General features: G+C 45.6%; 1 protein-coding gene across 5 annotated transcripts in view; it reads right to left on the bottom strand.

The window, feature by feature from the left end:
• Positions 1 to 423: 423 nt before the first annotated feature.
• Positions 424 to 16549, bottom strand: part of AUH (AU RNA binding methylglutaconyl-CoA hydratase) — a 161815-nt gene continuing 145689 nt past the window's right edge. For all 5 annotated transcript variants that reach the window (XM_047830812.1, XM_047830814.1, XM_047830813.1 and 2 more), the window contains 4 exons: positions 9942 to 10129; positions 7013 to 7063; positions 5837 to 5884; positions 424 to 1030 (listed from right to left, as the gene is read on the bottom strand). In XM_047830812.1, coding sequence (XP_047686768.1) covers positions 953 to 1030; positions 5837 to 5884; positions 7013 to 7063; positions 9942 to 10129 — 365 coding nt within the window. In that variant the 3' untranslated portion in view covers positions 424 to 952. The remainder of the gene's footprint in view (positions 1031 to 5836; positions 5885 to 7012; positions 7064 to 9941; positions 10130 to 16549) is intronic.

Genomic DNA, 16549 nt, shown 5'->3' with positions numbered 1-16549 from the left:
CCTCCGAATCTACTCACTTTGCCTGGCCAGCGGTTAGAAGCGGGAGACGGGGTGGCCGTGTTCACCTCCTTCCTCACTGAAACCAGATGCGCAAGAGCCGGGGGTGGGAAACACTCACACTCCACGGCCGCAGGCCCCTTAGGACAGCCCGGCCCCGGCGGCACGGCTCTGTCCCCCAGTGAGACTGGTGGATGGGGCCGTCTGCGGGGCGGTCGTCCAAGGGCGCCACCGCCAAGCCTCCAGTGCACCTCACGAGGCCTTGGGCCCCCGTCTCTGACCGGGTTACCTTCCCACCATCCGCACTGCATTCTAAGACTCAAGAGGTCACCTCACAGAATGGGCGTGGAAAGCTGGTTTCCTCTAAAAGCCAACACGCGATGATTTATTCAATTCAGAAAGAATGGGGTAAGAGAAATTCCCAGGTTTTCTTTTCACCGATTTTATTTATATTTGGTAATTTTCACTCAGAGAACCTATCAATTCCTCTTCCAGTCAGAGATGCATGTATGTGTGCGTGTATACACATTCCCTTAGAAACTTTATTTGGTATGACTTCACATTTTTTGGTATATAGAAATAATTTTATTTCGTATTGCAGCACAGTAGACATACAATCAATATTATTTCCTAGAGTGTGCAATATAGAAATTATTCACATTAAAAAATTAAGAACAGAAAGCCTCGTATGCAGGAAATATTTAAAACTGTGTACCTAACTTTGAATCGGTTTCTGACAGCGCAGACTACTAGCTTTATAAACCTGAATGAATATGACATGAGACACATTTGAACAAAGTACACAGATGGGTCCGCTCCAGATGCCTAATTCACTAGACGGAGGGCGCGTTCTTCACTTTGGTCAGTGGGATTCCAGGTGCTGAGGCAAATGTGGATCTGAAAGATACTTCCAGAAGTACACGTCTTACAGTGGCATTTGAAAGGTTTGTTTCTTCTATTCTCCTTTATAGCGAGGGGACCTTTTCTCTTTAAAAGCAAGAAGACCTTCAAGCCTGTCTTTTGTTGAAATAGTCTAGAGAGACAAAACATTATGTTACCTAAACCAAAAAATAAAAACTGTAAACGTTGAACAAGCTTTATGTAAAAAAAACAAAAAAACAAAACAAAAACCAGAAAATAATCTAAAATTTGAATTCTACTAATCATTTGAAGAATTCTGTTACCAAATTGACCATTCTAATTCCAAATATGCCCCCCACCCTCATTTCAAATGTACATTAAAAAAACCAACAGGCTTTATCTTTTACATAGTTTTAGGTTTACAAAACATTGAGCAGAAAGGTCAGCCTCCCATACACTTCCTTCAAGCCCCCGGGGTCTATTTGTCACAACTGAGGAACCAGTACTGATCCAGTATTGTTCCCTACAGTCCAGTTTCCACGGGCCGCTGTGCTGCTTCTGTGCTGGATTTTCACAAAGCACAGTCACATACCCACCACTACAGGATCATACAGAACAGCTGACCTGCCCTAAGCACACTCATCCCGGCCCTTCGCTGCCTTCTCCAGAAGGTCACAGACTTGGAATCCTGTCGTATGTGACCTTTCTCGACGGAAGTCCTTCACTGAGCAGTATGCGGCTGAGGCTCTTTCGTGTCTTTTGGTGGCAGGACAGATCATTTCCTTTTATCGCTGAATAAGACACCAGTGTATGGATGCACCTTAGTTTATCCATTCACCTTGGCTGCTTCCAAGTTTGGAAATTCTGAATAAAGCTGCTAAAACAGTGTGCAGACTTTTGTGCAGATGTAAGGTTCAACTCACTCGGGTAAATACACAGTCGTACGATTGCTGGGTCATGTGGGAAGATTCCGCTTAGCTCTTAAGAGATGGGCAAATTGGTATTTTGTTTGTACTTGCATTTCTTTTTTCTTTTACAGTTTATTTATTTTTGAGGGAGAGACAGAGTGTGAGCGGTGGAGGGGCGGAGAGAGAGGGAGCCACAGAATCCGAAGCAGGTTCCAGGCTCTGAGCTGTCAGCACAGAGCCCGATGCGGGGCTCGACCCCACAAACTGTGAGATCATGACCTCAGCCCAAGTCAGAGGCCTAACCAACCGAGCCCCCCAGGTGCTCCTGTATTTGCATTTCTTAATGACACACAATGTGGAGCATGTTCTATGCTTATCTGCCATCCATGTATCTACTTTGGTGAGGTGTCTGTTCAGATCTTTCCCCCACTTTTTAATGGGTTATTTTCATATTGTTGAGTGCTAAAAGTTCCTTGTATGTATTGGACACGAGTCCTTTATCAGGCAGCCGTGAGGATCTCTTCCTGCTCTCTTCACAGTGTCTTTTGCAGAGTGGAAGTTGGTAATTTTAATAAAATCAAACATTAATTTTTTCTTTCACAGATATTATACTTTTGGTGTTGTATCTTTAAAAAGCGATCGCCAAACCCAAATACACCTACATTTTCTAGGTGATCTTGAAGACATTGGGTCTATGGCCCACTTTGAGTTAATTTTTGTGAAGGTTGTGACGTCGGTGTCCAGGTTCATCTTTTTGTAGCTCAATGTCCATCTGCTTCAGTACTGTTTGTTTTCAAGACTATCTTTTCCCCCACTGAATTGCCTTTGCTCTTTTGTCAAAGATCATTTTATTTTGTTTATTTATTTTTGAGACAGAGAACGAGTACGGGAGGGGCAGAGATAGGGGTGGGGGACAGGGTTTCTGAAGCACGCGCTGTGAGCTGTTAGCACAAAGCCTGATGTGAGGTTCAAATCTATGAACTGTGAGATCATGACCCAAGCCGAAGTTGGACGCTTAACTGAGCCACCCAGGTGCCCGAAAGATCATTTTACTTTCTAGGAGTCCACTTATATAACTATTTTATATGAATACACTCTGGACTCCTTATTCTGTTCCACTGATCCATTTACCTGTTCTTTTGCCAACTCCAAACTGTCTTGATTATTGTAGCTTTACAGTAAGTCTTGGAGTCAGGTAATGTCAGTCCTCCAACTTTGTTCTTCTTCAATACTGGGTTGGCTCATCTAAGTCTTTGAACTTTTCATAAAAGCTTTAGAACTGGTTTGTCAATACAGACTTGCTTATTTTTATCGGGATTGCACTGAATCTATAAATAGAGTTGGGAAGAAGTGATTTCTTCGTAATGAGTCTTACTATCCATGAACATGGGATATCTATTTACTTAGATCTTGATTTCTTTCACCAGTTTTGTAGTTTTCCTCCTATAAACGTTGTACTTTGTTTTAAATTTACACTTAGGTATTTTGCATTTTTTTTGTGCTAAGGTAAATGACGTTATGCTTTTAATTTCAAATTCTAATTCTTCGTTGCTGGTATATAGGTAAAGCAACTGACTTTTGCTTATTAAACTTCGATCATGCAATGTTGGTCTAACTACTTATGACTGTTTTGTTCTTGTTGTTGTTGATTCTTTGGGATGTCTCACATGGACAATCATGTCTTCTATGAAGTTTTGTTTCTTCCTTCCCAATCTGTATATATTTATTTCCTTTTCTCATCTTCCTACATTAGCCATGATTTCTAGCAGATGTTGAAAAGGACACGTGAGAGGGATGCCCTTGCCCTATTCTTGCTCATTCAGTATGATGTTAGCTGTAGGTTCTTTTGTAGAAGTTCTTATCAAGTGAGGAAGCTCCTGTCTAATCACAGTTTGCTGAGTTTTCACTACAAATGGGTGCTGGATTTTGTCACATGCTTCCCCCCACCCTGATCTGTTGATACGATCATGTGATTTTCCTGTTTAGGCTTTGATATAATGGATTACAGTGATTTCAGTGTTAAACCTGGCTTCCACATCTAGAAAAAAAATCTCATTTGGTTGTGGGATACAATTGCTTTTATACATTGCTGGATTCGATTTGCTAATATTTTGTTGAGAATTTTTACATCTACATTCATGAGAGATAAAGGTCTGTGGTTTTCCTTTCTTGTAATGTTGGGTTCTGATTATCAGGGTAATACTGGCCTCAGAATGAATTAGGAAGGGTTGTTTCTTCTTCTATCTTCTGGGAAAGATCATTAAAAACTCATATAATTTCTACCTCAAATGTTTGGTAGAATTCACTCGAGAAACTGGGTCTGGTGCTTCCTATTTTGGAAGTTTATTAATTACTGATTTAATTTCTTTAACAAGCATAGGGCTATTCAGATTATCAATTTCTCCTCGTGTGAGTTTTCGTATGTTGTGTCTTCCAAGGAAGTGGTCCGTCTCATCTAGGTCATCAAATCTGTGGGCACAGAGTTTTTCACAGTATTCCTTTATTATTCTCTCAATGTCCATGGGATCACTAGGGATGGCCCTTCAGGTGGCCCTTCTTGTATTTCTGATATGGGTAATTTTTATCTTCTCTCTTCCTTGGTTGGCCTGCCTAGAAGTTTATCAATTTTATAGATCTTTACAATTACCAATTTTTTGTTTTGTTGGGTTTTTTCCTTCTGTTTTTCTATTTTCAGTTTCATTGATATCTGTTCTAAAGCTTGTTGTTCCTTTTCTTCCACTTACTTTGAATTCTATTTGCTCTCCTTTTTCTACTTTCCTGAAGTGCAAAGTTATTATTAATTTTAGATCTTTCTTCTCTCATACATGCATTCGATGCTAAAATGCTGGTGTAAGCAGTATTTTTGATAAATTCCCACAAAGTCTGGTACTGTATTTTCATTTTGATTTAATTCAAAATATTTTTTAATTCCTCTTGAGACTTTGACACGTGTTATTTAGAAGTATGTTGTCTAGCGTGCATTAAAAAGATTAATCCCACCATTAATAGATGTGATTTCCCAGCTATCCTCTTGTTATGATTTCCAGTTTAATTCCACTGTGATTTGACGGAATGTTTAGGATTACTGTTCCCTTACATTTTGTAAGGTGTGATTTGTGGCCAAATATACTTAAAAAAGTTTTCTTCAGATGCTAAGGCTATTTGTAAGTGTGCAATTTACTTCATTCATGGCACGCTCATCACCAGCACCACCATGTGCATCAACAGGTGGTAATTTATACAGAGACCAGGCTTAGAGGAACACTCTATCTGTCCCTCCTAATTTATGACACTGCCATGATTAAATGGGAGGTGAAGCAATTTCAAATTCGCACTAAAGGCACAACAAAATTCTTTTGCTACTTTAGATGCCCTACACAAAGCTACATCTTTTAGGAAGGGGAGGGGAGGGGAGGGGAGGGGAGGGGAGGGGAGGGGAGGGGAGGGGAGAGGAGAGGAGAGGAGAGGAGAGGAGAGGAGAGGAGAGGAAAGGAGAGGAAAGGAGAGGAAAGGAGAGGAAAGGAGGGGAAAGGAGAGGAAAGGAGAGGAAAGGAGAGGAAAGGAGAGGAAAGGAGAGGAAAGGAAGATTTGTTCCTCTATACAAAGCCCTACTAATTTGTGTATGGAACAGAAAACTGCATACAGTGAATCAGGGCACTGTCAGTGGGCAGGAAGGAAGGCTCAGAAACAATGCATCTCACACACTGATGTTCCCCAGCAGGCCCATGTTCGCTCCACTGCCTGCCTCCCACCTGTCTACATGAGAGTGAGGGTTCAAATCCATCTCCACAAAATACAACGTGAGCCAGAGAGACATCTACGGTATGAGTGATACTAACTTAAGAGTTTTTAAAATTACGTAAACAAGAGACATTAGTAAATGGAATGGAATCAGGGATAAGAGCTGGTAATAGTCAAACAGCAAACACAGCTAATTTCGACCCATTTTTATGGTTTTGAAAGGGGCAGGAGTGTAATCTTGTTCAGAGAGACAATTCATCTGACTCATGCAGAAGGTACAGAGAATTTGTAAGAGGTGTCCTCACTGAATTAGTGGCTGTATTACATACCTGAGCATAACAAGCTTCTTCTATGGCTAATCCTGTTACTAAATCAACCTGAGAATAAAAACATAATATAATTTCAGCAGGAATTATTTTTTAAAATCTGGAACACTCCATATAAATTCAAACTAGTAACACTTTTCCAAAAGAACAGAATTGATGTAAGACGACAAATCAAAAGTATGACCAGCATAAGAATTCTGGAACCAGGCTGCCTGGTTCAAATTCTGACTCTACCGTGTAGGAGCTGTGTAGCCTTGGGTAAGTTAGGTGATAAGCTCTCTGTGCCTCAGGCGCATCTGAACAAGAGACTCACCACAGCATCTACCAGGTGGGGGTACTGGGAGAATTAAATAAGCTAATCTAGGGGAAGGCTTTATACAGCACCCTGGCATGGTCCGGCACGAGAAGGCATCTGCTATTAGTATTGTTATGATTATGCAAGAAGTCTTAAAAACCAAACACTCGGGAAATTTTTTCGGTTGTGTTTATTGCTAACAAATTCAATCTCTTTTTTATGGCTACGAAGCCCAGAGAGACATGGTGGTCTCTGAGTCTGCAAGGAAGAAGTATCTTTCTTTCTTCACAATTCCGTAATTTAGCCCAAACATCTGTTGCAACGAACGCCTGCTGTAAACAGGCACCTGCGTTGCTTCCTTGCCCTGCCTGCTTCTCTCCTGGCCTGGGGCCTCCACTCCCGGGAAGCCGTCTCCCCAGGGTAACCCCAGGACGCTCCAAAGTCTTGCCTTGTTAATGAGGGATCCTTGCACAAAGCACATTGAGAAATTATAGGTAAAGAGAGCCAGGCTCCGCTCTGAGCTTGGGAGTTGTTCCTAGAATGCTTTCTCATCATGCAGCACTGGTGTTGAGAATACACAGGATACCCTTTTCTTTTGGTCTCGTATGAGCCACTAGCCAATAAATCTGTCTCTTCGCCGAATGGCAAAAACAGCCAGCATGTCACAAGCTGCAGGACATGAGTGAAATTCCCTAATTCTGTGAGGAAGATACTGGATCGGCAACAGCTAAGGCAGAACAAAATCGATAATATAGCTAAAAATACCCTCGGTAGCTTACGGTAACGGTAGCATTGAAATAGCTGGATTTACAACATTAACAAATAAACGGAATTAAGTCTCCACCACCGACTCCAATAGCAATCTCAAGCAGCAAGGCACTTACCTCCATCCCTTGATTAATTGCTAATTTTGCCACTCTCATCGCAACAGGTCCCTAAAATTCAATTAAAGAAACAGATTTTCATTACTATTTATGCAAAGTATGTTGTACAGCTCAGTAAAATTCAGAAATTCCCATCGCTGGGCCCGTGGCAAAGATGCAACAAAAGCTATAAGACGGTTAACGGGGGGATTTCCTTCGGGCCTTGGCACAAGTCTGCTGCCTGGACAACTGTACATGCCTGCAGGCCAGCAGGGGCCGTGTGCCCAGGAGCGGGCTGACCATTCTCCGGCAAAGCTCCCAACAGGTGAGGTAGGGCAAGGAAGAGGTGACGAAACACCACGGCCCCGGGTGCACGACGGGAGCGCGGGCTGCAGGGGAGGCTCCCGTCAGCACCCGTGCCGGACACTGGCTCCACACCGGAGCTCCGCGGGCACCTGTGACCCAGCGTGACGATGACGTGCCCTCCAGGCAAATTCCCCACACCACGCGGAAGCTGACAGCCCAGAGAAGTCCTTCAGGACGAGGGAAGGTCACGGAGGGAAGGACCAGGTGTCCTCTGTGAGGAGGAGAACGTTAACTCTTGTCGTTTTTGAAAACCACAACGCGCCAGACGGAATTTAGCTGTTTGATCACATTTGAAATTCCTCAAAACTGTTCGTGGGTGATGAGTTAGAAGTGTCTTTTGAATTAAAATGCAAAATGGGCTCTAAATACCAGGCGCAACAGGGGACACCCATAAATGAACAAATAACGGCACGAGGCATGGCAAAGGTCGCTTTCCCCTCGCAGGGCCTTCAATGGTCACCTTTAACCCGTCTGAATCCCCTTCCGAAGTCACATGCTCATTAATCATCTTCTTCAGAGGCCACAGGTTTTCAAGGCTCGGACAAGTATCTCAGAATTCCTGACGATGTGACTTGCACGTGTGGAACACACACTAGGACCGTTTTCTTTAAGGTTGTCAACCCTTTCTGTTGTTTTAAGCAGGGTGCTCCCGTCTGTGAGAACCTTCTCTACTCCCTGGTATCTAGCCGCTGACCCCGACCGGGTGCTTGTCCGACTTCCGTGCGCACAAACCCCCAGCCCCCTGTGAAAGCCCAGCAGGGGCTGGGGACGTGCTTCTGAGGGACGCCGGGGCTGCTCGTCTACAGAGCACACTCTGGGCAGCAAGGTTGCCTAAACTGGAGAGACAGGAAAATGGAAAGGCTAGTAGATGATAAGGCTTATTTAACTGGCTTCTTTCAAAATACAACACCAGCACTTCTTCTGGACATCTTTTTTCTCAAACAGGAAAACGGAAGTGACGTCCAATACAGAAATCAAACGGAAATTCTAATTTTAGAGAAGCTGTCCAATTATCTGGAAGACTCATCATTCAGTGACAAAAACCAAACGTGAAGAGTATCATCCCTCAAATTTTGCTCTGTAACTTTTGCATATCGTCCAGTTACACGTTTTCTGGACCACGCAGCATCTCCCTTGGCCCAAGGAAAAAGTCCTCAGAGGCACGTCCTTCGCAGGAAAGGGACAGAGGGTGAGGACCCCCGGTTCGCCACGCGGTCAGATGGCGGGTGGGGAGGCGGTGCCCTCAGGCAGGAGAGGCGTGGGCAGGGGTGGGGCGGGGGCGGCAGGAGACGAGCCCTCAGGCACAGAGCCGCCGAGGGAGGGAGCTGAGCACCGCTGTCCAATGAGCAGAAGAGGCTGTGAAGGGCAGAGCAGGAAGGACACCACGACCTTGACCTTTCTTAACCACACCCCTTGTTTCAGCGCAGACGTGGGTTGGTGTCAGAGCTTTAATACCAAGGTTTCAGTGAGAGCCTTTTCGTTTTTCCCTTAAAGCACTGAAAGTCTCTATCTGCTCTCTCTCAACTGCGAGTGTGGGGCTGCGTGTTCCTCACACGGGGAGCAGACGACGCGGGGGCCCCGTCCCGGCAGAGCCCACGGCCAGCTAAGTGAGAAGCAGGGAAGGGTCCCCGGCAGGCGGGGTGGCTCCAGAGGGCGACCCGGCAGACCCGGGCGTTCGTCTGGCCACGGGCCACTCCGGCACCGCCCTCCGAAACGGGAGGCGAAGCTCTGAGCCAAGGCGGGAGGAAGACGCATCTCTCCGGAGGGAGGCTTCCCGAGATTCCCGGAAGGATCCGCGGCCCCCGAAACAGCTTCCGCAACCTGTCCGCGTCAAGCGGCGCAGCTGGAGAGGAAGTGATCGTGCCTGCGGTGGCGGCGAGGGGGCTGCCAAACTTGAAACCGCACTAGGGATGACGGCAAATCACGAACCGCTTACACAGCAAAAGTCCTCTCATCCGCGATTTCAGAAGCGAGGCGTCCGCGAGAGACACACGGGAGAGAAAGAACGGAGCCACCCAGAACGAGCCCCGCGACGCGGCGGCCGACGCGACTCGTCGGCCACGCGACGCGTCGGCGCCGTCCTTTGCGAGCGCATGCGCACGCGCACTGCTCCGGGCTCGCAGCCTTCACCGCGGGGAGGACTCGCCACACGCGGCGCCCGGGGAGACGCACGGCCGCCGCGGTACGGGCCCGCCGCCCCGACCCGGCCGCGGCCAGGGCGGTCCACGCTGCCGTGCTCGGCCGCGGTCTCCCCGGCACGTGTGTCCCCACGGGCTTCCCCCCATCCGTCCAGGTACACGGCGCAGCTCAGAAGCCGCCAGTAGGTTCCGGCACAGGTGCCGACGTGCGTGGGACGCGTCGTCGGGGCGCGGCCACAGTACGGGCCCCCCTTTCTCTTCACATCTCGCACTTGAATTCCGAAGGCTCTTCATGTGCGGCGAATCGTTTCCGGTTTTAAGGCCACCACGTACTCTTCTACTTGGCACGCGGGACAAGGCGATCCCAGGCACGTGAGAGGACTGTTGCGTCAATTTGCTATAAAGTTATTTAAACAGAGAGAAAACGGAAATGCAATTAGAAGTACCTGAGGTAAAAACTCTCTTGCTAGGTCCAAGGCCTTGCGGTACGCGGCGTCCCCCTCCTGGTTCTGTTCTAGAACGTGGCTGATCAAGCCCACCGCTTTGGCTTCTTGGCCATCGAGCACGCGGGCAGAGAAGATGAGCTCTTTGGCCAGCGATATCCCGATAGCGCGCGGCAGGCGCTGCGTCCCCCCTGCGGAGAGAATGGGGGAAATGCGGGCAATGATTTCGCACCTTGTAGTCTTAGCGTTTCAGTGTTTCGCTTCTTCATTTATCAAACAAACCGGGGCCAGAAGCTTACGTGTCAAAATTAGTACGTAGAAAACTACTTCAAAGCAGAATGCAATTAGTTTATAAAATTAAAAATCCCCCCAAAAGAACTGGAGTACCTTCTGTAATTATTAAGGGATTCTGGCTCTGTTTATTCCTTGTAACACAGCTGCTGTGTTCCCAAATCGAATCCACAAACATCACCACCTCAGGGGCCTTGCGACGCAGAGCGGTGGGCAAGCAATACTGTCCCTTAGCGCGTTTCACCCAGAGGGATGACAGGTCCATAAGGTGGGGCACCTTTCATTAACTTTGGATAAAACTTGTCCAAGCCTGAAATCTAACTCATGTGCTTCTTTTTAAAAATTTTTTAATGTATATTCATTTTTGAGAGAGATAGAAAGAGAGAGAGACAGAGTGTGAGCAGGAGAGGGGCAGAGAGAGAGGGAGACACAAAATCCAAAGCAGGCTCCAGGCTCCGAGCTGTCAGCAGGGCTCCAACCAACGAACCGTGAGGTCATGACCTGAGCTGAAGTTGGATGCTTAACCCACTGAGCCACCCACGCACCCCATAACTCATGTGCTTTTTAAGGAATCACTGACGGTAAACGAACTGCAAACTGATTTTAATTTAATAAAAATAAAGCTAGATAAATCTTCATGAGACAACTCGGTGCTGGTAGAGAGTCCTCGTCACTCCTGGCGCACTACCCACCGATCCATCTAGAGCTCTGCTCTGCTACCTACTAGTGACGAGGCCAGGATCTCGTTAAAAAGAAGGCTGGGCAAAAACAGGTAATGTCCTTATTCGGCAGCTTTCATTTCTACCAAGAAGAATATGGAAGCAGCTACGTCAGGATTCCCATAAATCTCATTCTGAAGACAGCCGCTGGGCTGCCCAAAGGGCACTGGTGGCCAGGAAGCAGGGGAGCAGAGCGACTGTCAAGCTGCAGAGGAAAAGCAAGGTGACGACCTGCCACCCAGACGAGGTCACTGTGTTTTGTTTGGCCCGCAAAGTTTAGAATTTTATTTTTATGTATTAGTTGCCAACATTTAAAAAATGGGTGGAGGTTTCAGGTGGGAACTGATTTCCACCGGGAGGCCCATTTGAGACACAACACATCCATGTGGCCACAGCCCCTCTCCTCTGTTGCCAGGACTTTAGCCTGACAAGCTCTGCTTTCTGGGAGACAACTTTGAAAGGAGGGGCGCCTGGGTGGCTCAGTCAGTTGAGCATCCGACTCTTGAATTCAGCTTGGGCCACACTCTCATGGTTTGTGAGGTCAAGCCCTGCATGGGGCTCTGCACTGACCCCCTGGAGCCAGCTTGGGATTCTCTCTCTCTCTGCCCTTCCCCACTCACATGTGCATCTCTCTCTCTCTCTCTCTCTCTCTCTCTCTCTCTCTCTCAAAATAAATAAAATTTAAAAGAAAACCGAGATCTTTCTTATTCTCACCTCAATCAAAAGTGGCACAATGAAAAATAAAGATCACAAGTTGCAGAAAGCATGTTTCCCTTTAGTAATGAAGTATCTTCCTACGTTTTTAACGAACAAAGCATGTCTGCATTGGAAGAACACAATTTAAGAAGATATTATTAAGCAACTATGTTAAGAACCATGTGCAGCTATTTAGAAAATGTGGGTGATGTAGAAAAAAAGAGAAACAAACACAAACCTCAACGAACTGGGAAAGGACTGGTATTTTCAATAAGGATTGGTTTTGAGGGTAAATAAAATGAGTAGGGCTTCTGTAGACTACAGTTATTGTTTCTACTGTTCAATTAGAGATGGTGAGTTTATAAGTGTTTTACTCGATAAGGCAGGAAATGTGCATCTGAAAAAAAATGAAGCATTGACAAACTTGAATCTAACTATAAACAGCGACGTTGCTTGGCCTGGTAAAGACAGGTCTGAGAACGCACGGGACAAGCACCAGGGAAAAGGGCAAGTTATCTATGGCGTTTCCAATGGCAGCTGATGAGAACAGAGATATCAATAATACAACCCAGTATTTACTCATGGAGCAGATGGGAACTTTTATGAGATGGATTCATGAGAATGTATGGACATCGTATTCATGATGAGCACAACACTAGGAAATGATTCTCTTTCATGTTCTGTGGAAAGTCTGATGTAGACTGGTCAAAATTAACAAATGTGAGCTTCAGGGATCGTTGCTAACGCCGCACTTGTTATTCAACCGAAACTCGAGTCTTGCAAGGCGGCCAAGCTTACACCCATTCGTTATTTCATTTCATTCAGAGGATCGTTCTCCAGGAACGAGGGCTTTGTAGAAATTAAAGACAGGAACAGTAATGAAACGAAGACCAGAAAACACATCCACTGCCCTGAGCTGAACGGCACATAACTCAAGCTCTGCCCGGTGACATGGGCGAGGGCCAGAACGATCTGCTGGAGGTCGTGGCCTGAGCGAGGGTCGAAAGACAAGGGGAAGGGGGCTTTCTGTTCCTGCTGGAAATGACGCATCAGAGGAGCTGGGAAAACCCGCACCTTGGCTCACCAACTAACACTGCATCTAAGACTCAGCCTTTGGGGGGACATCACAAGCCATCTGCCCTAGGAACCTCATGTAAGTGTACCATGACGGCCGCTTGTCCTTCTGTGTCTGGTTTTACTGCACTAAAGCATACCGTGCTCCAGGCTCACCCTGCTATGGTGTGTCCGTGCTTCCTTTTAAGGCTCAGTAATATTCCACTGTATGAATACCACGTCTTATTTATTCACTGACCCGGTGATGGACACTTGGGTCGTTTCCACCTTTCAACTATCAAGAGTAATGCTGCTATGCATATGCGCCACAAGTACCTCTTTGAGACCCTGCTTTCTTATTCTTTTGGGTAGATACCCAGAGGTAGAGTTGTTAGATCATACAGTAAATCCAGGTTTAACTTTTTGGAGGAACAGCCATACCGTTTTCCTGGTAGCTGCACCATTTTACATTCTTATCAACAGGGTACAAGGATTCCAATTTCTCCACATTCTCAGCAACATTTGCAATTTTCAGGGGTGTTGGTTTTTTTGAAGGGGGGAGGGAGGGCTTGATGGTAACCATCCTAACTGGTGTGAAATTGTACCTCGCTGTGGTTTTTGATTTACATTTCCCTAACAACTAGTCGTGTTGAACTTCTTTTCATCTGCTTATTGGCCATTTGTGTATCTTCTTCAGAGAAACATCTATTTAAGTCCTTCGCCCATTTTTTAAATGGGTTGTTTTTTTGTTGTTGTTGAGATGAAGGGGTTCTGTATGTATTCTGGACAGTAACCGTTTATCAGATAGATGATTTGCAAATATTTCTTCTCATTCCATGGACTGCCTTTTCACTCTGTTGACTGTCCTTTGAGGCACAAAAGTGCTTTTAATTTTAATTTTAATTTTGATGAAATCCAATTTTTTTTTCTTACATTGCCTGCGCTTTTGGTGTTGTATCCAAGAAATCATTGCCAAATCCAATGTCACAAAGTTCTTCCACTGTTTTCTTCTAAGAGTTTTACAGTTTCAAAACTGACATTAAGGTCTTTGATCCATTTTGGGCTAATTCTAATACGTGGTGTAAGGTAAGGGTCCAGCTTCATTCTTTTGCAGGTGGATTGTCCAGTTTTCCAAGTACCATTTGCTGAAAGAGGCACTCTTAAATAGTTACACAAATACATTATTTAATTCACTCACTCCCACGGAAATTCTGTCTTTAGGAAAACTATCTGGTGAAAACTTATCTAGCTCAGTTTCCTATGCTGCAATCAGTTTGCGGCAAAGACTGGGGTGGAGCTGGGGGCGACTTCCCCGTGCTCCTCCCAGTCATATAAAATTTGTGATCTCGAACTTTATAAAAATGACGTGACCTGTTTGGTTTGCCTTTCTCAGTTAATATGAACAGCTTTGAGCAAAGAGCCGTGCACGTGGAGGTTACTAAACCACGGGGCATTATGACACAAAACGCTACACATGATCAGTGAGGGATCTCAGATGTTCAACAGTATCTCAGGGATAGTCACCCTAAATAGAGAGTATTTTTGTGTCAACATTCTACGCCAGCTCGGAAGTACTTCTGTTTACGGACAGCTATTTGACATAATACAATTAGACAAAACACTCGTGCTCGTCAGGGGAGTCAAAGCTCAGCGCAGCACCACACCAATTACCTAATTATTTAACACAAAATGAATTCACTGGGGGAGTGTATGTGCAGAAAACTAATCCGTCACCTATGAATTACACTTCCTCCTTCATGACATTAAGCATAGGATTAAAATAAACAAACACAGAACAATACAGCTTCTAGTAAAGTCACTGATAAGTCCAGCGGTGAGCAGGGGGGCAGGCAGTGTGGGGGGGGGGGGGTAGAACGGGGAGCCACTGCCCCCACCTGACGAAGCAGGGAGGTCAGCAACAGAGCGGGAACCGCAAGCACCCAGGATTTGTTCACATCCGAACATAATTTGCTCCCGGCACTCGTATCCTGGAAGCAGGCAGCTGTGAGCCACGTCTGAAGCCACAGACAAAAGTAACAGGATGAAAACACTCAAAATGGAGTCTGTCTGGTCTTGATGCTTTTGCTTGTAATCTATCAACGGGACAAAAATGAATGTGTGGCTGCAGTTTTTAGTTGGTTGAGTCTTTTCCTTTACTTACTAATTTTCAAAATAATAAGGTGGTTCCCTAGCATCCTCCAGAGGTGATGAGTTAAGTTTTTAATCTTGGAGAACCATCGTAATTTTACAGATTTTAACATGTCTGATGCATCAGAATCAATGCAGTTCTTATCTTTCTTTATAGACGGTCGACCACCCCATCCTTGGCTGGTGGAACTTAACAAAATTGGCTCTAGCGTCCTTCTGATGTGACCATAACAGTCTTTGGTGACTTCTTGTTGCCCAGGACCACGGAATATTCCAGGATCATCCTGTAGCTCTCCTCCCCAGGCCCCACATCGACCACTTGGCCCACAGCCCTCTGGGGCTGCGCTGGAAAATCTGATGCTTCCGCTCACATTGTGATCTAGCACACTTAATAACAACCATGCTTTCGAATGCATGTTCTGTATGTTCTCTTAGTCATTCTGTGTTGAGTTTCCAGACTCCGTTCTTCCAACGAATCATGAGTGTGAAGGACGGGTGCTAATGTGAACGTGGGGAGCAAATCCTCTGGCCATGAGGACTCTGTCATGTGATGCTACCTCAACTTTTTCCCGGTCCACTCTGTTCAATCCAGCCTCTTTCACAAGACCTACAATTTTATTACACGTCCTTGAAACCTTAGAAGTCAATCACAAAGTCTGGGGCAGTTTTCTCAGGGCTGCATCAAGACCACAGATGGCTGCCCTAAGAAGTCAGAACCCAGGTTCCTACTGTTCCTCCTTTGCTGCCCTCCCCCTATGCATTCTGTCCTCCGTGTTACCTCATGGTCCAAGAGGGCTGCAGCAGCCTTGTCATCACGACTGCGAACCAGGCAGAAGGAAGGGCAAGCGAGTGCTGAGTTTTCAGAGCCACTGATGAAGTCCCAGCCAACAACTGTGCCTCCTCCACGCCACTGGCCAGAACTTGGGCACACGTAGTTGCAGGGGCGTGAAAGGTCTCCTTCTTGCTCAGGGGTTTGCCTTAGCATGTGAAGGAAACCCGGGGCTCTTACTACTAAGGCAAAATGAAAACAGGTGTGCACTTAGCAGTTGCTACCTCAAGTGGTAAAACTGTGTTAATCACATAACAAAATGTTTTCATGTTTACCTATTATTTGGATTGAAAATATATTGGAAATGTTATATTCCATCATTACTCTATTATTTTAAGAAGGTGTCAAGAATTTTTTTCCCCTATGTAATCTCTTCTGGGGTAATACCACTTAAATTTACTTTAAGCGAGCAACCTCTAGATTAGCGATGGCTTAAACACAGCAAGTGTGTTTTCGCCAACAAGGGCAAGAGGCGAAAATTTTCGCCCCGCTCCCCTGTGTTCGTGCTGACCTCCAGTGCCATGGGGAGCTGCTGGCCGCCATCAGGGGGTGCAAACCTTCTCCTCCCAGACCACAGTCCCAAACTCAAAGTCGAAAATAAACCAGACACAGATGCTACCTTTCTTTTGTTATATTGACATAATTTAGAGTTTAAAGCAACCTTTATGTGGCATTTCACCACCAAGCATAATGTAATACGTAAAGAACAGCCACAGTTTGCGAATTATAAATTATAGTTTAGTACTATTTACAAGGTAGAAAATGTCAAGTGTTTCTGTTCTTGTTTCTTAAGGTTTTTTTGTTGTTCTCAAGAGTTATGTAGATACCACATTAAGGGCATTTATTGCTATAATGAGAAGGGATCTCAGAATTCT

The sequence above is a fragment of the Prionailurus viverrinus genome, chromosome D4, assembly GCF_022837055.1.
Source record: "Prionailurus viverrinus isolate Anna chromosome D4, UM_Priviv_1.0, whole genome shotgun sequence".
NCBI lineage: Eukaryota > Metazoa > Chordata > Mammalia > Carnivora > Felidae > Prionailurus > Prionailurus viverrinus.
This window is presented reverse-complemented; position numbering and strand designations above follow the sequence as displayed.